The sequence below is a fragment of the Callionymus lyra genome, chromosome 11, assembly GCF_982586985.1.
Source record: "Callionymus lyra chromosome 11, fCalLyr1.hap1.1, whole genome shotgun sequence".
Taxonomy (NCBI): domain Eukaryota; kingdom Metazoa; phylum Chordata; class Actinopteri; order Syngnathiformes; family Callionymidae; genus Callionymus; species Callionymus lyra.
In genome coordinates, this window is record NC_141828.1 from 9,710,100 (window position 1) to 9,733,246 (window position 23,147).

The following is a 23,147-nucleotide window of genomic DNA, read 5'->3' on the forward strand; positions in this document are numbered from 1 at the left end:
CTGTGTTGATTGTGCCGTATAATTGATTAAAAGTTGTGTAGATATAGGAGGACTCGCTGATGCAGCAGAGAGCAAAAAACTTAAACTTTAATTGCCTGGGGGTGGTGGAGTAGATCTTTATGGACAGATATCGCCATTAATGCCGCTCATATTTCAGGCTAGTGCTGTTCATAAAACAAGATCCGACGGCGGTGGAGGAGTCCGATTTAATTTAAAACGGTATAACGTCTTCTGAATAATTACTTTTTAAATGACTCTATGAGGCTCATTAACTATGTCGGGCCCAGATCCCGTTTCATCTTCATCGATCCATTAGAGCGTCAATGTTGTGCATATGTACTTAAAGATGTCTGGAAATGCAACTTATACCATTTTTTTTTAATCCACTTCACATTCAAAAAGTTAGTTGATCAATGTTAATGATAAAAAAAAGTTTTCAGTTTGCATAGGAAGTTATCGACTTAACAACGAAAAATGGGTTTCAATGATAATTTCAATAAATATCGGCATTTTGGTGGTTCTTGATTACACCTAATACAGATGTTCTGATGAAGCTTCACGAAGCAGTGTCATTATGTTCAGAGTCCACTAGATGGCGGTCTCTGCACGATTTCTATGTTTTGAACAACTGTTCTAATGAAACATCATTTTTAAACTAATGGCGCCACCTACTGACCTCTAAACAACATGACACTGTTTCATGAAGCTTCGTCAGACCATCACTACCCTTTAGACCAGGGGCCACAATACTTGCTGTGACTGTCGGGCTGTTGAGCCAAATTTTGGTCTTGAAGAAGAAAAAGAACCTTAATGTAATGGAGAATCATTACAAAAAAGTTTTGTATTTGCTTGTTGAGTAAAAAGAGTGAAAAGTGTTGAAAGTAAGGATATTATATGTTGTGTAATTATACAATACCCCAATAGAAAGCTTTTTAAAAATCATAAAAGAAGATTACAAGAAAATCAAGAAGCAATAAGTTCAATTACAAATTAAAAAGCAAGTAGGACGTAGAAGGCAACACTTGATGTTTTTGCTTATAGACTGTGTCATGTGCAAGCGAGTTTGCCACTTAATACGTTATATGCTTCACTAGTTCATGCCCTAAACTGGACCATTCTTTGGGTGGTAAACCTGTGAGACATGTGAGGAACCGCTAAGGATTAAATACGTTTTCCTCAAAAAAAAATACTAATGACTTAATACTTTATCCATCATGTTTCAACTTTTGTTGACTATTCTCTTTAAACATCATGTAAGAGCAACTACTGTGTTGATTCAAGTGTCTCTTAAATAGATGTTGGACTCTATTGTATCATCAGTGTCTGTTTGTACAAAACTCTTATTTCATTGAAATATTGACATTAGAAAATGATCATATGCCCCGCCCACTGAAAACAATTGTTTTTTTTCTGGATATGAAATCTTGTTTGCCATAACCACTTCCATTCTACTGTGATTGGTCTATAATTTAGGTTTGTCACTGCGGGTCATCAATCCCGGATGACTCCACCTCAAAGGGACTCGATGTATAAACAAAGCTGGGCGGGATTACAGCTGGCTGGAGGAGTTAAGCCATTATTACATAAGGGACTGTTGTAACCTCTCATTCACTCAGACGGGGGAGAACTTTATAAAGTAATAAGTTCGAAACATCGTCATGATGAGAGACTTACTGCATCTTGGAGAGGAAGATTTAACATCTGAAATATGCGAGTGAGTCAAGATAGTTTGTGTTTTAAAAAGGCACTAACTAATGCACAAATGGAGAAGAAACGAATGCAGTTTGACTTAAAAATATATACATGTCTAGATTCTTTATGACTCTGTGATGGCCCAAGAAATGCAGACCTTCATCCCGGTATCTTCACGGTCTATCATTCCTTCTATACTTCTTTTCGTTTTGTTTGAGTTGTCACTCAGAAGGTTTGAATAAAATATAATTCACCCGCGCCAGTTTGGTTTTTCTGAAGCCATAAGCTAGTAATTGTCACAGATATCTGTCAAAGCACGTTTGTGTTTTTTTATCTCTCGATCATCTGGTGACCCATATACGATAAATCCGGTCTGTTTTGAGCTGTGATTGGATCAAATTTCCACATGCATGAATAAGTGTAGCCCTGGCAGCTCGCCGCAAACTCTGGCAATTAAATCTCATCCCTTCTTCAGGGGTCGAAAGTGAGTAAATGTTTGGTGTTAAGCAGAGGGAGGTTTTATTTTTTTCAAACGTGGATGGGCTTATTTGCGGAGGATGGCTCCAAAAGGAAGGAGGCAGTGGCTTTTATCCACAAAGCCTGGAACACAAACCGAGTAGGCCCGTTTTGATTGCTCTTGGTTCCCTGGCTCCCAAGAGTGGCGAGTCTGAGGAAGCCTCAGGAGTCCCTGATGAGTGAGAGAATAATCTCTGCATACGAGAGCAGCAGTAACTTCCTTCAAATCCCATTTCACAGTGGCAGAAATGAACCTTCTCCTCCGTACGAGGGGAGAAGGAGACGTTAAATACAAGTTGACAAGCGAGCGTGCCAGTGCGGAGGCAGCGTCTCCGGTACACCTTGAGGATTGAGCTAATGCAGTGTTTCGCCTATTCTGTCCAAGAGCGTGCCGCGGCACAATAGATGTGTCTTCTGAATTAGGCATAGCCCGTTAATGTGTGGAGAGAGGTTTGTTCAGTACCTCTTTTTTTTTTTATCAATGGAAAAAGTTTGCCTTGATTTCCCATTTGAAGAAATTTTATATATTTTCCATTAAATCTATAACATTTCTGAAGGGATTTAACTCACATTAGCGGCTGTCAAATCATAAAACAGAAGACATGAATGCGTAGTGATCAGTTGATGAAGCTTTATGAAGCAGTGTCATGTTGTTAAAAGGTCAGTAGGTGGCGCCATCCGTCTGCAAAATGATGTGATGCTTCTAGTGGGCTACGAAAATAGCATTCTTAAGAGTCCATATCACTGTCCAAAGGAAACTCAAAGCGCACCACAAGTTGGACGGAGAAAAAAAAAAACACTAGGAGACGGAGTGACGATAATAATCTGGCGCCTGTTGCTGCAGGAGAGGTGGCTTTAGGATCTGCTGCTGAGGTAAGATTGTTTGATGAGCTGCAGCTGCTGTAAGAGCAACAGGGACTCAAAAACATACAAAGCAAGTTACAAAATAAAATCATGAGACGTGACATCACATCATTTTTAAATGATGGCACCACCTACTGACCTCTAAACAACAGGACACTGCATCATGAAGCTTCATTGGCCCATCACTAATAAAAGGTATCGCTGAATTTTTGGCTACGATAGGTGGACAAAAACTATAAATCAACTAAAGAACTTGGCCAAAACAGGATGTTGTGATGACACGAAACTGGCTATTCCCGTTAAATAACATGGATGTCCAGTTCACAAAATGATTTATTCCTGTGGTCGTCTTGCATTTTCAATGTTAAGAAATCAACACTGTGGACTTCGCTGATTAAAGAGACTCGAAGAAATGTTAACTTGACTGAAGTCAAATTCGCACGGGATAAGTATTACCTAGGGACCTCTGGTAATTTGTAATAATTACGGGGAATTTCTAAGATTTAATCCCATGTAAATGCGCCATGTCTGTGATTTGTAATGTAATAATTCCGCTGCAAATTACCTCCTGTAATTGTGAGCCTTTCACACCTGTATCTCAATGCTACTGGTATAGAAGAATGGAGGCTGTGGAGGAAATTTTGACGAGTGGTCTTATTAATTACAGTACAACGCCCTATCTCGCATGGACACCTATGCGTAAAAACAGCAAAAAAACAAGGAAAACAGACTATTTTACAGACGTTGCTTATAAAACAGAGGAGGGGGGTATAGTTTACAAAACACAGAGGTCCCCAGGTAATACTTATGCCAGGCGAATGCACTTAAAATAACACGGAGGAATGGGGGGTTATTCACGAAACACAGAGTGCCCCAGGTAATACTTATCCCATATGAATATTGAACTTTATTTTTGCAGGTTTTTATTCACGATCAAAAACATAACATCTCTTATGGAAGGCCAGTCCATTGAGAAAACATTTAGTTTGAAACTTGTATTGCATTTTATTTAGCAATTTTTTTTCATAAATTTCTAATTTAATTATTCTTTGAAGAATTGTTATTCATTGCAATGCATTGGTTTTCGTGAGATAACTACACAGTAATAGCCATAAATAGAATCTCACTTAAATAGTATAAGTTATTTCAGTGTCTCTTTTTCGGCCTCGGTTACCTGATTTTTTCATTTCGACCAAACTATTTTTTATGTTGTTGCATCTCTACTCTATATAATTATTGTGATAGGGACGGAAGGGAGCTTGATTTCTCCACCACTGTAGCACTGTATCGATTTCTAAGAAAGGTCTTATCTTATCTTATCATGTTTCAATATTTTCACATGAGCTGTTGTCTTCACATTTCATTTTTTGCTACGATGTGAAACCTTTAAAAGAAATGACATTGCGACCTTGAACGTTGGTTCTTTGGTGGTTAAGAAAAAACGACTTCAATACCGAAGGATCGACTTTTATGTATTTTACGACGGCAAGGAATCTTAGCCGTTATTTTACACTGTTGCGTTATTTTTATCTTCTTCTCATTCTTGCGTCAACACACCATCCGTGACGCCTCTACTCTCTGTTCGTCCTTCGTTATCTTCATACTTCTGTTGAGTGTGATCGTAGACGCACATCAAGGTCATGTACAAAGTAGTCGCCGACAACAGTTGCTGAAAGTGCCGCAGAAAAACCAACCCAGACATCAATCCGTGAACAAAAGTGTGGGAAGCAAGTCAAAGCCTGAGAGGAAATGGAAAGATACCTGAGAGAGAGCGAGAGAGAGAGAGAGCGAGAGAGTTGCTCACTTCTCTGCGGGGGGTTGTGTTCAATGGAATTAAAGCGGTTGTGAAAAGTTCAAGTGCTGCCCGGATCGGCGCCTGGTGTTCCGTGCCGATTGGAGGGTAAAGAAGGCGGGGGGTCTGCAGGGAGTCCCTTTCACACAACTGGATGTGAAAAGACGAGTCGCCCCTCAGGGCCTGACCCACTCACACTGTCCACATCGCCGTTTCCCTTCCACACCAGCGTCGCCTACTGGCACGCTCAACATTTCACTTTGTTGTTCTCCAGACCAGAATAACAAAGTGCCTCTGAGATTTTCGTGGGGGAGTTGAACGTTCCCACGGATCATGAATCAGAATCCAATATCTCCCCACGATATCAATAATTCTGCATCGGAAAAAAACGACGATCAAATGGTTTTGAATATTCGTCTTGTCATGTTTGGACGAAGCTGTCGTGATCAAGTGGTTTCGTTCTGTTGCTTCGTCGGCTTTGAACAGAAACGTTTAGAGATTTTTATCGAACGATTATAAAGCGTGTCTGCAACAAAAAGTTTAGTTTTTTCCCTTATATAACTCTGGTTTATTACATAATTTTCAAAGGCCTGTTGGAATTTATCTTTACAAACTTCATACAAGCATGAACTAAAGAATCGTCGAAAAAGTCGGCTCCTGTTATTAAGCGTTAAAAAATTGTTTTCACAACTATTTGAACAAGAAGGAGCTGCAGTTGATACAAAACTCTGCAGCGAGAATTCTTACCTCCTCTAGTAGAAGAACTCACATTTCCCTGATCCTTAAAACTCTTCACTGGCTTCCAGTTTCTTTCAGGATCAATTTTAAAATTTTGATTCCTGCTTTCAGATCTATTCATGGTCAGAACTTCCATCAGTGATCTGATCCAGACTTACACCCCAGCTCGGGCTCTGAGGTCTGTGGATCAGAATCTACTGATGGTTCCTGAACACGCTTCAGGACCAGAGGAGAAAAATCCTTCCAGACTGTTGCTCCTAAGCTTTGGAACGATCTCTGTGTTTGATGATCTACTGACTCCTTCAAGAAACATCTTAAGACATTCTTATATGTGATTTTCTCTGATTTTGAGACTCCTGTGTTTGTCTTATGTGTCTTGATCTTTTAAAGTATATATTTTAACTGTGTATTGTTTTTAATTGTTAAAGTGCTTTGTGACCCTGGTCTAGAAAGGCGCTTTAGAAACAACCTTTATTTCCCTACTTAATAAAGTTAACTACTTTTAGCACATCAGTTTAACCCTTGTGTGACCTCTGGGTCACCTTGACCCTAAGATAACACAAGGGTTACAAACAAATCTGATGGAATCTATTTTAATTAAAGAGAAATGATCACAAAAGTTTAATTAAAAAAGGCAATTTTAATTTTCTTTGAAAAAAACGCTAAATATTCCTGTATCGAACTAAAACGTTATTGTCTACTTTTTACTCATTGATGCTTTACATGTCATAATATTATATTTAAATAGTGTAAAACATGTATGTCAAATACTTTTAGCGTCTAAAAAACAACTGTCATGTGTTTCTTTCTTTCCAATTTTGTATTTATTGTCCCTTTAAAAAATGAAATAAATGTTTTAATTCCCTCGCTTTTTGACGACACCATTCAATTCACCATTTTATACCAACTATTGCTTAAATCCTTGATCATTGAATTTCTTTCCTGTATTTTGTCCTTTTGTTTATTGGGTTAGAATTTGTTTTCGATTATAAGAGCGAAAAATAGAAATAATAATAAGTTAATATCAAACAAAAATCATTTAAAAAGTGTTAGAACAAAAAATATCTTACTTTCTTTGTAAATAGTGATTGACCTGCTGTAGAAACATAAAATTACTACAAAATATATTCGCGTGAAGTAATTGTTTGAGTAAATCAGAAGAGGAAATATGTAAAGCCGTCCTCTCTAACATCAGTCTGCTTTTAAATCTCTACTTAATTCTTAAGACAAGGAACAAATAGCCGAGACAAGCAACGTAATCCCAGAGCATGGAAGAGCTTTTACATTATCAGCTCTTCTTTGTGCTCATTGTGTCAGTCGGAGCCGTTTGTACTCGTAACAGAGACGAGTACAAATATCTGCTCGTGTTGAGAAATGTTTGTAAAAGCTTGTTTTCTGATCGGTTGTTGAACCTCTCGTCCTTCGAAGCACTGAGAGGCTTCTGTGACACTCTGTCACTCTCCGACGCTAACGCAAGTCGACAGTCAGTCACCGGCGACACATCACAGTCTCTGGTTGGAGGGTTTTCACGACACCTTTCAGTGACTTGTGTCCGACGCCTAAAGTTCACGGAATTGATTCAGCCTGACTTTTCCATGAGAGAAAAGTTTGAGTCTGAGTCAGTGATTACTTGTTGAAAGGGATGAAGAAGCAACAAAATACATATATAAATCATCAATATCAAGTATTGAATATTTTGCTATTATATTAGAAAAAAAAAGTTTTTGTGTTGATGGTTATATTGCAAGAAAACAAATATATGGTATACATAAACGTGGATAATACTATAATATTGTAGTATGTATGGGTTTGAAATATGTGGCAATTTAATACAAACTGAAGAATAATTTATAATATGATCATCTTTTAATAATTTATTAAATTAAAGTGTTTCCACTCCTAAATACTCCTTTTATGAACTACATTGTTGACACTACTTCTTCTACTACAACTATTACATATTCTATTACTACTACTACATATTCTGTTACTGCTACTTCTACTACTACTATTTCTACTTCAACTACTACATATTCTATTACAACTACTACATATTCTATTACTATTACTTCTTCTACTTATATTACTACTACTTCTACTCTCCTTAAATTCTACTACTTCTACTACTTTATATTCTATTACTAATACTTCTTCTACAACTACTACTACTACTACAATATATTCTATTACTACTGCTTATACTACTAGTTACATTACTACTATTCTACTTCTTCCACTTTTACTTCTTCCAATACTATTACATCTAATACTTATACATTTACTGCTATTACTTTTACTACTACTACCCCTACTACTACTACTACAGCTACTACTACTAATTCTAGTGCTTCATATTTTAGAACTTCTACTACTGTTCCTATTACTTCCACCTCTTTCTCTGATCTAAATGTATTTGGTCGTTTCAACTTTTTAAAAACTATATTTTTCATTAATGCAATCATTTCATCTCTTTGCCTCATTTTTACAGAACATCCTTTTGAAACACTTCTGTTTACAAATTCAGCGTCAGAATTAACAACTGCATTTCCTTAAATGTATTTCTTTTTTTTTGTTTATGTACAAGTCACTATACGTGAAAATATTAACTCGAAGAAAGATTTCGGCGTTATAAATTTGATTTTAACCCCATGACGTCCATACAATGTCTCATACTATACTATACTATTCTATACTAGTCGCTGTGTCTGATTGTTGACGGACAGGTCCGGAGGGCAGGTGTCTCCGGCCTGTCAGTTTACGTTTGGTGAAGAAGTGCTTCAACAGGAGAGACCGAGCAGAACGTAAATACTGTATGAGCGCTCGTGTGCGGAGGCGGCTCCACCACAACTGCCTTTTTTACATCCGGCGGCTCTGGTTTTAAATCACACTGTTAATACTGTCCACGCTAGTTGCCTTCGTGACGCATGGAGCTCCATCAATCTCCGTCGCTCGGCGTCAGGCCTCAGTGGGCAGCAGCAATTTTTGGCAGGTCGGCGGACTGAGGCCTCGTCCTAGTTTGCAAGTGAAGGTTTTTCGACAGCTTAAAGTAAAGCTCGGGAGAATTGCGCCAATTGATTTGAGCGCGAGGGAGCGAGGGAGCGCACCAAATCTGCACATGGAAGCAATATCTCACAAGGTATAGATGCGAGGTTTTGTAAAAGCTCGGTCGACAAATGTGTCGACTTGATGAAGATGAATAACTCGCTCGGACATTATTTCACACTTTTAATTGATGTGCTGATGAGTTCAGAAGCTGCTCTGTGTTTCTTCAGTTGTGCTTTCATGGTGAAAATAAAAGTTGATGTTTAATAACTAAGAAATGAAATTGAGTTTAAAAATATGTTTAGTCTCTTTACCTGAACAACTGGGACGGACCAGAACAAAAGGATCATATTGACCTTGCTTGCTTTTTTTTTTACTTTATATAACTGCATGTTTCACAAACGTAAAACAATGTTTTACTGCTTTGTTACATTTGTAGATGTAAAAAGGGAAATGATTTAAAAATATTTCAGTTTTAAGTGATATAGTCGATGGATGTCAAGAAGGTAAAATACACATTTCCGTTTTCTAAACCCTAGTTTGAGTTTTTAAAAGCAAGGGAAGATCTCAAACTATTCATCTGGAGACTTTCAGGCTGAAATATTGATGCAAATGGTGGATGATTTTATGAAAGATGGGAAAGCAGGTGTGAATTGAGCCGTGTTTTTGTGTGAGATAAAATCTTTTCGTGACTTCCTGGTAAAGTACAGACAGTTATTGAATGAATGGAATTCTAGTTCGACTCAAGACATAAAAATGATGTTTCATTAGAACAGTTGTACAAAACAAAAGGAAAATAGTGCAGAGACTGCCATCTAGTGGACTCTGAAAATAATGACACTGCTTCATGAAGCTTCATCAGAACATCACTAGTTTATTGGCCCCAAGACCGGTTTGGACTCATAGAACCTAAGACCATTAGGACCGTACGACTGATCTCAAAAGCTATAATTTATAAACAAGGTGATGGCAGGAACAACAACAAATGACGGAACTTTGAAAATATATTTCATCATTAACTCGAATGTTGCATAAGTCTTCTATGTATTTGCTTGTAATCTGGTTTGACCCAAGTTTGATTTCTATTTTTATCCGCTCATTTATTCCCACAACGGACTCATTAGTGCAGCGGTGGGAAATAACAATTTCCAAGTGGGGCCACTTTATCTACATTACGTTTTGCCATCAATCGAAAAGAGATTTTCTTTTCCAGTTGATCAACTTCAATAGGAGAATAACATGGTAAATAAATGACAAGGTTGTAAATAAGAAATAAAAAAAGAGGGATTGTCCCTTTATAAAAGGAACTGTTTCTACATCAAAGTGACAAAAAATGGGAAATAAATAACATTTTAAAAATAATAAAATGCTTACTAAAGCATTCACTTTTTTCCCCTCTTTTTTGGGATCACATTTTTTTTGGACATGTTATTTGAAGGTTTTTTAAAGTAAGATTATTCAAAACCCTGCAAAAACTAGTGATGGTCTGATGAAGCATCGTGTTGTTTAGAGGTCAGTAGGTGGCGCCATCAGTTTTAAAAAAAATGTGATGTTTCATTAGATCAGTTGTTCAAAACAACAAACTCTGAAAATAATGACACTGATTCATGAAGCTTCATCAGACCATTGCTCGTCAAAACCTATGACCTGCAGATGCCACCTGTAAATGTGTCACAAAACGTTACATTGCTATATTTTGTTTTGATAATCCAGGAAAAAGTACTTCCCAGAAAAACATGTGCAGAAAAATGTACATAAAATAAAAAAAAAACTGAAATAATTACCACAAAAACAACAACAACCAAGAAACGTATTAGCTAAAGCAATACACTTTTTTGTTTTTATTAAATAAAATAAGAAATTCAAATGGCAATTATAGACTATGGAGTTTCTGGTTGGCTGTTTCTAAGAGATCAGTGTTAAAGTTTCACTCTTACTTCATGAGGTTAGAGTCCTGACAAAAAACATTTATCCTGGGATCGGGCTCACAGAGGTGATGACTTCAGGCGACTAGTTCGCGAAACAAAAACCCGGGGAAGAAAAGCGATTTGATAGAGAGTCACACACTTGAACTATCTGTCACCGAACAGGTGAGTAACTCGACTGAACTAATGGCTCCGTCTCTCACATCACCGCACCTGCCCATGGCTTCCTCTTCCCTGCCGCTGTGTATTTACAGCGCGATCTATGCCGGAAAAGGCTGAATGAACAATATTTTTCCCGCTGCAAATTGCCAGCAGCATAATCATCTTCCCACTCTTTAAGCATCACACACATAAAGAGGAACACCAGCAGTGGATGCAAAGTGTGAATAGAGCTCCGGAGATCTGGTGGAGGCAATTCACACTCATCTAATAATTAAAAGCAGCATTTTATTTCTCTTCATTCCGCCCTCGCGTCCATATTCCCGCGTTAATCTCCCGCTTAGCCGCTATTTGTGTGCTTTTTTGTAGCAGTGACACTGTGCAGCACTTTGGCCGGAAGCGAGAATTCACTTGTTAACAGAGCGACGGAAGGAAGAAACCAAAACTAATTCGAGCTTATTTCTCTTCCCCCTTCTTCCTTCCCTTTTCTCCCTCGCCCTTTGTCTTCCTCCCAGGTTGTTGGAGAATTCCGTGCTCAACGCCGAAGTGAAGGAAGGCGAGATCCTGCCTCCTACCATCCAGAAGCTGATGAAAGGATACAACAAGTACCTCAGGCCCTTCTTTGACAGTAAGGAAGCCACATGCAGCCGAGGATTGACAGAAGACTCGGGGGAAATACGATCCGCCGAGTGGGAGGGAGCGTGGCTGTATAAACGCTGACATACATATAAATCCCCCCCGAACATGGATATTGTAATAACCCATGGAAGCCAATTCATCTTAGAGATTGACTCGTCCCTTTTAATTACGCCAGGGAAAAAAAAGAAAAAAAAAAGGTAGAAAGTCATGGGAATTGAATCCCGAGTAATTTATTTATGAAACTTAAACAGCGTGTGAGAAGTCATGGGATGGGTTTTAATCAACAGGGAAGACGCAAACACTCACGTTATAATTAAAATGAGCGTCAACTTCACACGCGCTGCCTTCGTATCGTGTTGTTTTGAAGTTGAGACTCCATCAATACGTGATCAAGGCTTTGTTTGTTCGCCGTTTCCTGTCACGGCAGCGGATGTCGTTCAGTCCGTCAGCCTTTCTCTGCTTCGAAACACACAAGCACTAATGCTTGAATTAAATATTAGTTCATTACGGAATCATGAGACCTAATCAGGGTTGGATTTCGAGGAAGACAATTTACACAACGTACATGTGGAGGAACGACTGGGTGATAAATGTGGTCGGGAAAATGGTAAACTGCTCCGTCTGTCGTCCAGGAGAGACTCAATGTAGAACAAGAAAAGCCAGTTGAGGTGACTCTGGGTCATATTTAAAGGGATTTTTTTAGTGTTTATTTAGGCAACTGGGAGGAGGCCCCGGGGCGGACGTGGGACATACATATTTTTCAGTTGACCAGTGAATCTCTCACGAGTGCAAAATATATTGTGTTATTTATGATTATTCAATTATTAATTCATCCTTGAAGACCATTAAAACCGTTTTAATTTGCCTCTTTTTTTAATCTCAACCTTTTTTTTCATGATTTACTATCTCTTACTTTGTTTTAACCTAATCTTAATCTAATCTTGTGGCGAAAAAAGAATTTCTCAATCATTTTTTATATACATTTTATTTGCTTTTTTGGGACTGTTTTTCTTTATTTCATTTCTTCTTTTTCTATGCCGCTTAATCCCTTATGGGGGTCAGCGGGGGACACCCTGGAAAGTACAACACTCTGTTGCAGGGCACACAAAGACAACCATACCTACGGACAATTTTCCCAAATTCCCAATCAACGTCTGCATGTTTTTGGACTGTGGGAGGAAACCGGAGTACCCGGAGTACTGATTTTCAGTATTTTTTTAAACAGTGCATTTCAAATAATAATAAAAAGAAAACACATTTACACTTAAGGATAATCTTATTATTTAAATTGATCATATGAACTAAGCTAAAATAAAGAAATAAAGAAATACTAATAAAAAAGATAATTTTCAATAAAATTGATAGAGGAAAACAAGAAAAAAATCAAATATTAAAACAGAAGCCTGAAGTTTTTTCTGATAAAGATGATTCTGTGGAGTAGGAAGTTTCTTTCTTCTTTCTTGTTGCCATAGTCACCAAGTGAACATAGAAGAGTCACCAGTGGTTTTATTTAAAGGAATCAAAATTCAGTTATTGGGCTTCATGACAAAATTGATTCTGAAGTCAAAGTATCTTTAATTTCTGTTAAATAATTCAGAGAAGCACATTACAACGACCACCGACATTAATCTTAACTCGTTTTAGCGAGTTTATCTTGACAACTTGTTATTTTACAACCTCTAATAAATCCAATTTTAATGTAGCGTTTTAGGACTTGACAATCTACTTTACAGCCATTATTGGCGTAGAACAACGACGATAAAAGGTGTCATCTTTCATCATTGGAAATGTGCACCCCGAAAATCAGATGTAGATTTGACGGGATTTGCTGTGAAGCAGTCGAGGGTCAGCGGGGAGCAGCAGTCGCTGACCTTCAGCGAGCGGGTGGCGATCTGGACTCCAGCTGTGAAGACGTCCGAGCAGATAACCGGCCCTCTTAAAGGAGAGCGAGACGAGCAGTCTCGGTGTCGTCCATGCTTAAAATCACATTTGCAAAAAAAGGGGGGGGGAGGGAGATGGAGAGCAATCGTGGGAGGAAAAGACAGATGGAATTTAGACATCGAGGCTGCGGGAAGCTTACACAATCATCAATGGCATAAGCTGACACCGCGAAGACGAGGAGGATGAAATCATCACAGCATTGTTGACGCTGACAGAAGCGAGAGAGTCCGTGCCCACGCCGCCACCCAAGATAAGAAAGGGATCCACTTCCAGGATTACGAGGGAGAGACTCTCCACGTTGATGTTTATAACACAATCCGAACAAATAAACCCAGATGACTGGACTGGACCAAGAGAGGACGAGGATGTCATTGTCATGGATTTGGAACACACGGTTAAAACTCATTTCTCGGTGCAGGAAGTCACGTAAAAGAAAAACACATAATCTGGCATTGAAATATGTTTTTTTTTTGTTGATTTAATCTCAGGATTTGTCTTTTCTGTAGACGGTCCGGTGACGGTCGGGATGAGCTTGGACATCGCAAGCATCGACACCATTTCAGAGATCAACATGGTACGTGTTGTAATGAATCTGTAGAAGTGTTTTTGGCTTCATTTCATCTCCATTGGAATCTTTAGATTTATATATTTTAAAAAAAGTTAAAAGTTTAGATTTGTATTAATATTATAAATATTATATATATACAGCGTACATATTATATATATATATATATATATATATATAAATATACACGTTTTTTCACCTCAAAGGATCATTGTTCCTTCATAATATGTATATATATATATATATATATATATATATATATATATATATATATAATGTACTTTAAAACAGTCTCATTTGAAAAAAAATGTGCTATTATATTATTCATTCTGTTATGCATTATTTTTCAATTATGTTATTTTTGTCTCTTTGAAATTTTTAATTGCTTTATAATTTTAAAAAAAAGTAGGGATTTATGTTCCCTTCACATTATTATGTTATTTCTTATTTGTATTATTATTATTGTTGTTGTTGTTGTTATTATATGCATTTGTTTATGTATTTTATTTTTGTTTTATTTAGAAAAAAACATGTTTTATTTTTATAGTGTGAATGCTCATTACTGCAGAAAACTGACCAGAAACTGTTTCCTTCAACTCGGAAAAATCTCTAAACTTAGGAAAATTTTGTCGGAACATGATCTGGAGCTTGTAATCCATGCGTTTGTTTCTTCTCGTCTGGACTATTGTAACAGTTTGTTTTCATGTCTTAACAAGAAGGATCTGTCTCGTCTGCAGTTGATACAGAACTCTGCAGCGAGAATTCTAACCTGCTCAAGTAGGAGAACTCACATTTCCCCTGATCCTTAAAACTCTTCACTGGCTTCCAGTTTCTTTCAGGATCAACTTTAAAATTCTGGTTCTTACTTTCAGATCTATTCATTGTCAGACTCCTCCTTACATCACTGATCTGATCCAGCCTTACACCCCAGCTCGGGCTCTAAGGTCTGTAGATCAGAATCTACTTATGGTTCCTCGCACACGGCTCAGGACCAGAGGAGAGAAATCTTTTCAGGCTGTTGCTCCTAAGCTTTGGAACGATCTTCCTCTCTCTTTGCGCTTGATGGAGTCTACTGACTCCTTTAAGAAACATCTTAAGACGTTTCTATTTGTTCAGCCTTTTCCTTGATTTTCTGGAACTCCTGTGTTGTTCTCAGTATTATCTTGATCTTTAAAGTATATACTTTTTTGAGTATTGTTTTGATTGTTTAAGCGCTTTGTGACCCTGGTCTGGAAAAGCGCTATATAAATAAATATTACTTACTTACTTACTGACTTACTTCTACTACTACTATTTCAACTTCAACTACTACATATTATATTATTAAATAATACGAACAAGTTATCCCTTCAGTGCAAAGGATTCTCACCCACACCTCGGACCTCCACAGTAGTTTTCAACCTCCTCCACACTCGGATAATATCGAGGAAAGAAAAGTCAAAATCTTGCTGAGTCAGCGGACCACATCTGTTGCTCAATATTTTGGCAAATTCATGCAACCGATGGGTTTCTTTGTGTCCCCGGAGTGAACCTTGGCAAGGCGAAGCCCCCGAGCCATATGTGGCCCTCGAGCTGACTCGTTTCAAACCCCATGAGGAAGCAAAACTAGATCCAGAAGATATTATTAGCGACTCTACTTGGATTCTTTTCATTGAATATGTGGGTTTATTAACTTCAATGTTAAAAGGTTAAATTGAACGATTATGGGCATATCAGGTCAATTCTGATGATTTCTTGGACAACTTGTGGTATTAAAACACATCATAATGAAAAAGAATTGTACAAGGCAACATATTTGAATTTTTTTTTACAAATATAAATACTTGATGGATGGATGGATGAAGGAGTGGATGGATGGATAAATGGGTGGGTGAATGAGAAAAATGGATGGATGGATAGACAATTGGATGAATAGGTGGGTAGATGGACAGATAAATACATGGAAGGATGAATGGATGGATGGATGGATGGATGGGTGGAGGGGTGGATGGATGGGTGGATGGATGGGTGGATGAATGAGAAAAATGGACGGATGGATAGACAAATGGATGAATAGGTGGGTAGATGGACAGATAAATACATGGAAGGATGAATGGATGGATGGGTGGAGGGGTGGATGGATGGATGAGAAAAATGGACGGATGGATAGACAAATGGATGAATAGGTGGATGGATGGATGGGTAGACAAATAGATAAACAGATTGATGGATGGAGAGATAAATACATGGAAGGATGAATGGATGGACGATGGATGGATGGACGGATGGGTGGGTGGCTGGGTGGGTGGACTGGTAGGTACGTAGGTAGGTAGGTAGGTGGGTGGGTAGGTAGGTGTGTAGCTAGGTAGGTAGGGAGGTAGGTAGGTGTGTAGCTAGGTAGGTAGGGAGGGAGGTAGATAGGTGTGTAGCTAGATAGGTAGGGAGGTAGGTAGGTGTGTAGCTAGGTAGGTAGGGAGGGAGGTAGGTAGGTAGGGAGGTAGGTGTGTAGCTAGATAGGTAGGGAGGTAGGGAGGTAGGTAGGTGTGTAGCTAGGTAGGTAGGGAGGTAGGTAGGTGTGTAGCTAGGTAGGTAGGGAGGGAGGTAGGTAGGTAGGGAGGTAGGTGTGTAGCTAGATAGGTAGGGAGGTAGGGAGCTAGGGAGGTAGGTAGGGGGGGAGGGAGGTAGGTAGGGAGGGAGGGAACGAGGGAGGGACGGAGGTAGGTAGGCAGACTTGTAGGAATGTATCAGGATTGCTGACCAACTGCAGAATATGGTTGCCTCCAGCCTTCAGGGAAGGGACACCATTAATATCCAACACTTCTGAGCTGAAACGCTCATAGCTGATTGATGTGGTGCTTCCCGGAGCGACGTGCTGTGCAGTAGCATGACTTGATGTCAGCATATCATTGATTGACTTGTTAATGTGCTCCATTAGCCGTGCTGACCTCTTGCTTTTTTTTTTTTCCAGGATTACACAGCAACCATATTCCTGCGCCAGCGCTGGACCGACGAGCGCCTGGTGTTCGAGGGCAACAAGAGCCTGAGTCTGGACGGGCGGCTCGTGGAGCTCCTCTGGGTCCCCGACACCTTCATCGTGGACTCCAAGAAGTCCTTCCTCCACGACATCACGGTGGAGAACAGGCTGATCCGCATCTTCCCCAACGGGACCGTTCTCTACGCCCTGAGGTGTGACGATAAACTCTACCCACGGTTTATTGGCTGTTCCGCTCCAGCGGTGGAACGTTAAGAATGTGTTAACGGGAGAGTAAAAGACGGCAGTTAAGCCAATTTTCGTCGTTTATTGTGCGGTTCTGTCGATACAAGCAAGCTGTCAAAGCACCACCGGGTCAGATCCTCAGAACAACTATTGCTCTGTAAGCAAGGGCTTAACGCCCGTCCAGGTCTTGTCTCCAGAATCCTGCCGTCGTCTGACTGCAAGTTATAGATAGAAACATGATTGATGATTCTGCAAGTGAACCGGTTCAGCTTTTTTTTTAAACCCAGGGAGGGATTACTTTAGTGAAATGGTTCTTTCTTCCATAGAGCCTTTTTATGCTGACTCAGTACCATCAGTTCTTCGCACTAAACCACCCATTCACATACTGATGGCCGGAGGATCACCTTCGAAGAAAGGTCAGCTTTTAGAACCGTTTCTTAATTAATTCAGATTTATCACCTCAAACATTTGAATTAATTTACAAAAATAAACGTTACATTTTTGAGAATGTATTAATCATTTTTACAGATACTAAAGTAATATGTGTGTGTAAAAATGTCATATTATTTCAGCGTACTCATGGTTACTATGCAATCGAATTAAATCAAAATAAAGAGAAGCTACTAAAATATTTCACCAGTTTATACTTAATGTACAACTCATTAAATACATTGTCATTTTCAGCTTAGTTAGAGTCACTTATTACTGCTTTTTCCAGTTGTGTGTGGAAAAACAACAGTGCTGCATTCAAGGACAGGGAAAGCGATAGCTGGCCCTAAACGCAAAGTAAAATAAATGTTTAAAAAACATATTAATCTATCTATTACCTGAGGCAAAACAAATATTTAAATAATATAAAATACAGTGTCAAGGTGAAAGAGTGACAGTAAACGTAATCCCATTCTCAAACAGTCAAGGTGCCAAACAACACAATCCATCTTTAAATTCAGATAATAATTTCACCATTTATCAGGAGTTTTGAGGTTGATTTTTAACTTCTGTACTGTAAAATCTTATTTTTTAAAACACTTTAAACCAGGATTGTCAATCAACTCAATTAAAAAAAAACTTTCTGTAAAATGAAGAATGACTGTGGGTTGTTTTCGTAGTCCACTAGATGGCAATCTCTGAACTTTTTTCCTTAGTTATAAACCCTTATAATGAAACACCACCTTATTTTTAAACTGATGGCGCCACCTACTGACCTCTAAACAACATGAACTCGCTTCATGAAGCTTCATTAGACCATCACTAACATGTCTCCCAAAATAATTTCTGTCCTTCAACATAGATTTTACTGTTATTGTAAGCCTCTGTATATTTTCGACTTAAATGCTCCCTTTTCCTTATCTTATCTTAAACATCTTTATAGTAGTGATGGTCGGATGAAGCTTCATGAAACAAGCTTCATCACTACTTTATAGGTCATGGATTAAACCATCACCATGTTTCTGGCCACATTTTGAGTCGGACACATTTCTGGGCCAGAACACTGTGTCCGATGTGACCCCCCTAAGGCCTCATGTTTTTGTCCCATGTGAGATACTGTAGCAGAAAAAAAAAAGATTCCTCTGTGTTCTCAGAGTTGAGTTCGCTCGACTAGTAAAGGTTACAACCGCTGAGTCTTTTCAGCTGACAACGCATCCTGATGCTGAGCCCTGAAACCGAGTGTGTCATGTAATGTTTGTTTGGCAGCTCAACAAAGTCATCCTCGCAAAGACACCCAAGTGTTTGAGTCGATCCAATACCTCTTTAAAAAAAAAAAACGCATCTTGAGCCAGTATTTTCCGACAGGAAATGACATCACAAGAAGTTAAATGTAATCAGACTCACTTGGGTCTCGAGCCTCTCGGTTAATTAGGTTCCAGCGAGACCGAGCTTCCATCACTGCTCCTCAAGGGCGACCGCATTCGCCATGTCGTCATTATCGGTGATTAATGATTTTATTTTTGGATCTATGAACTGCAGAAGCCGCTTCTAGGATTCCGTTTCGCATCTCCGGCGACCGTTTGTCGGGTTTCTTGTGAAAACTTTGGATGCGGAGAGAGGGAGGACGGTGGTCTGGGAGCAGGAGCCTGGAGAGTTAAACAAGCTAGTCAGAGGGCAATAGGAGGGGAGTGGGTGAGGCCATCGGGGATTTGGAAAATGTGCAAAATGACAGGGGGGTGGTGAGAAATGTGGTGAAGAGGAGGGACAGTTGCGCTAAATGTTTCATGCTGGGTCACGGGCATACAAGGGAAAGCACTAAGGGGACGGTTGGCGTCAAGAGATTTGAGATCTGACATCGAGATTTACATGTATGAGCTGAATGTGTTTAGGATGGGAGTCCTGACACAAGTCAAAGAGTCAAAGACAGCTCAGATTTTCTGAGGGAGGCTGTGCAATACAACAGAGTGATAAATACTTCAAAGGAATCTCGCGTCCAGATAGTGATTTGGAACACAATCCGTTTAGTGTCTTGGTTATGATAAGACACACATAAAGTTGAATTTAAATGAACATTTAATCATCTGTATCTTGTGAGGTTGATTTCTGAAATCCCAATAATTTGTTTTAAGATATTTTGCAAGCAGACCAATCCATGCTAACAATAACATTACCTCCTTGGCAGAAGTAATTTTTGAATATAAGTGATAAATTCACAAGAACAATGATGGCTGACTTCAATGTAGCAACACTTCTTGATCTAATTGGATTGTTGTTGCATTGTGTAGTTTTTTTATTAGTTTACTGTGTTTGTGTTTGTGTTTTACTTGCGTTTGCATCTTCTCGTTTAGACTATTGCAACAGTTTGTTTTTCATGTCTTAACAAGAAGGATCTGTCTCGCCTGCAGTTAATACAAAACTCTGCAGCGAGAATTCTGACCCGCTCTAGTAGAAGAACTCACATTTCGCTGATCCCTTAAAACTCTTCACTGGCTGCCAGTTTCTTTCAGGATCAACTTTAAAATTCTGGTTCTTACTTTCAGATTTATTCATGGTCAGTAGTGATGGGATCGACATGCGTTCTTTTGAGTGTACTGAATCACTAGAATCAGTTCATTAAAATGATTCGTTCAAAAGATTTGTTCAGTTCGTTCATTCACCAAATCAATAAGTCTGTGCTTATGGAGCTCTGACTGCAATTTCTTCTACTTCCTGAACGCAGCCAAACAATCCGTTACTAGGTTTAATGATTCAGACCCGAGGTTAACGTTCACTGCACTTCAGGGACAATGCAAAAAAAAAAAAAAAATGCCCGGTGCGTTCACGGACAAGGACAAGTGACATTCGCGAGGAATTAGCAGATAGAGAAGGTCTAGAGGTGTGTTCACAGCCGAACTTGAATCCTCGTTCACTGACCGAATCCCTGACGCGCGAATCACCGGAAGAGAATCCTTTTCACTGACCGAATCTTTTGAGAATCCCCGGATGAGACACCTTGTTCACTCACTGACCGAATCTTTTGAGAATCCCTGGATGAGACCTCGTTCAGTCACTGACCGAATTTTTTGAGAATCCTCGTTCAGTCACTGACCGAATCTTTTGAGAATCCCCGGATGACAATCCTCGTTCAGTCACTGAACGAATCTTTTGAGAATCCCCGGATGACAATCCTCGTTCAGTCACTGAACGAATCTTTTGAGAATCCTCGGATGAGAATCCTCGTTCAGTCACTGACCGAATCTTTTGAGAATCCCCGGATGAGAATCCTCGTTCAGTCACTGAACGAATCTTTTGAGAATCCCCGGATGAGAATCCTCGTTCAGTCACTGACCGAATCTTTTGAGAATCCCCGGATGAGAATCCTCGTTCAGTCACTGACCGAATCTTTTGAGAATCCCCGGATGAGAACCCTCGTTCAGTCACTGACCGAATCTTTTGAGAATCCCCGGATGAGAACCCTCGTTCAGTCACTGACCGAATCTTTTGAGAATCCCTGGATGAGACCTCGTTCAGTCACTGACCGAATCTTTTGAGAATCCCCGGATGAGAATCACCGGAATAGAATCACCGGATGAGAACCCTCGTTCAGTCAAAATAAAACAAAAATAATAATAATAATAAAATGTAATATAAACTTAAATATATTAAAATAAGAAATCCTTTAAAACTAAATGTTCTGTAGCGGAGTCCCTCTCTCCCTCCTCAGTCCCTCCCCCACGAGTAGCTGCATCGTTCGCTGACGCCGAGGATTCAGCGAGTCATAGAATCATAGAATCATCATATCATGATAATCGTCATCATAGAATCCTCCCACCGGCACGATCGCGAATGAGTGAATTCAACTGAACTGAGAAAGAAACTAATCACTTCATGAAGTGATTCGGTTCAGTACGTTCAGTAAAAAGATTTGTTCCTTCGAACGAATCGTTCGCGAACAACACAACACTAATGGTCAGACCTACCATCAGTGATCTGATCCAGACTTACAGCCCAGCTCGGGCTCTGAGGTCTGTGGATCAGAATCTACTGATGGTTCCTTGCACACGGTTCAGGACCAGTAGAGAGAAATCCTTCCAGGCTGTTGCTCCTAAGCTTTGGAACTTCGTCTGTGTTTGATGATCTACTGACTCCTTCAAGAAACATCTTAAGACATTTTTATTTGTTCAGGCTTTTCCTTGATTTTCTGGAACTCCTGTGTTGTTCTTGGTGTTATCTTGACCTTTTAGGTATATATTTTATTGTGTATTGTTTTGATAGTTTAAGCGCTTTGTGACCCTGGTCTAGAAAAGCTCTCTGTAAATACTTACTTACTTACTTGCAATTTTGTAGTTCTTTAAACTGCACTCAATTTATTAAATTTAACAAACTAAAACACTTATTCGTTGTTTTAGTCTCGTCTTGGTTTCAAGGGCAGGTGCACAGGACAGTCTGGTCCGTCTCTGCGACCCGACTCCAAAATCTTAGAGGGCAAGTTTTTAGACGTCAAAAAAATGTCAAAATCATAAATGCATCAGCTTTGCGCCTTAATCCTTTAACATCCTTCGACTCCTCGCCGGAGCCTGCAGCAGATGATTGTATAAAGACTCTCATGATGACTCAGCTCAACACCACGAGGAGGGAAATCAGAGTTCACCGCAGTTTCCAAGCCTGGAATCTCGCTCGGAGGGTTTCATTTAATAAACCTGCATCGTTAATGTCGGCCATATTTTAGATCGGGTTACGTAAGAGCAGAGAAGATTTAAATTTAAAAAAAAGAATCATCAGCTGATGATGAGCCAAGTGTTCAAATTCCTGTCTTTTGATCTTTTTTTCAGGATCACGACGACCGTGGCCTGCAACATGGACCTGACCAAGTACCCCATGGACAAGCAGACGTGCACGTTACAACTGGAGAGCTGTAAGAACACCACACTGTGCTCCATCCATATTTAAAACCCTCACACACAAAAAATGTGCAACACAGAGCCGGGGAAACAAGACGGTGGGTGGCATGGAGTTGAGATGAAGCAGATGATCTAACCGGAGGATAAAACAGTGCCTTGTGCTTGTGTGTCAGCACATTCAGGTCATGCTGGAGACGCTTTAATGCATTCAGCTTTTTTATGATGATGGATCATTTGAATTAATGAGTCTTGATACGAAGAATAAAAGGTTGAACTAATCTCCGAGGGGGTGAGCGTGTCCGGAAAGTTAACATCGACCTTGAAAGTTATCGACGGACTTTTTTTTGTCAGGAAAACCTCAAAGAATTGCGATCTGTCATTTCAGTCCAGACACTTCCGACGTGATGATGTCATACGGCCCTAAACGCAAATGTATTTTTTTTAAAAATGATTAAAGAGTGATCAGAAATCAAACTAAGACATTTAAGGACACTTTGTACCAAACATTAAACATTTATCTTAACAGATAATTTTCCAATCATCCGTCGGCCTTCCTGGTTTTACGACACATTCCACCCCAGTGGAATGTGTCCGGTCTACATGGGAAGAAGCCGTTGATTTTCTGAACCGTGTTTGACTAAAATAACCCAGTTTTAACCGTACAATGCAATGTATATGTCACAGTACAGATTGGAATCCAGTAGCATCTGGAATCCTACTAGTAAAGATTGGAATTCCAATCTGTAATAGTACAGATTGGAAGTCTGGG

At 39.3% G+C, this 23,147-nt stretch overlaps 1 protein-coding gene across 2 annotated transcripts in view; it reads left to right on the forward strand.

Annotated features, from left to right (window-relative positions):
• Positions 1-23,147, forward strand: part of gabrzb (gamma-aminobutyric acid type A receptor subunit zeta, b) — a 78,414-nt gene that overhangs the window by 43,880 nt on the left and 11,387 nt on the right. For both annotated transcript variants that reach the window (XM_087802302.1, XM_087802303.1), the window contains exons 3-6: positions 11,244-11,356; positions 13,815-13,882; positions 16,821-17,038; positions 22,310-22,392. In XM_087802302.1, the coding sequence (XP_087658428.1) occupies positions 11,244-11,356; positions 13,815-13,882; positions 16,821-17,038; positions 22,310-22,392 (482 nt within the window). The remainder of the gene's footprint in view (positions 1-11,243; positions 11,357-13,814; positions 13,883-16,820; positions 17,039-22,309; positions 22,393-23,147) is intronic.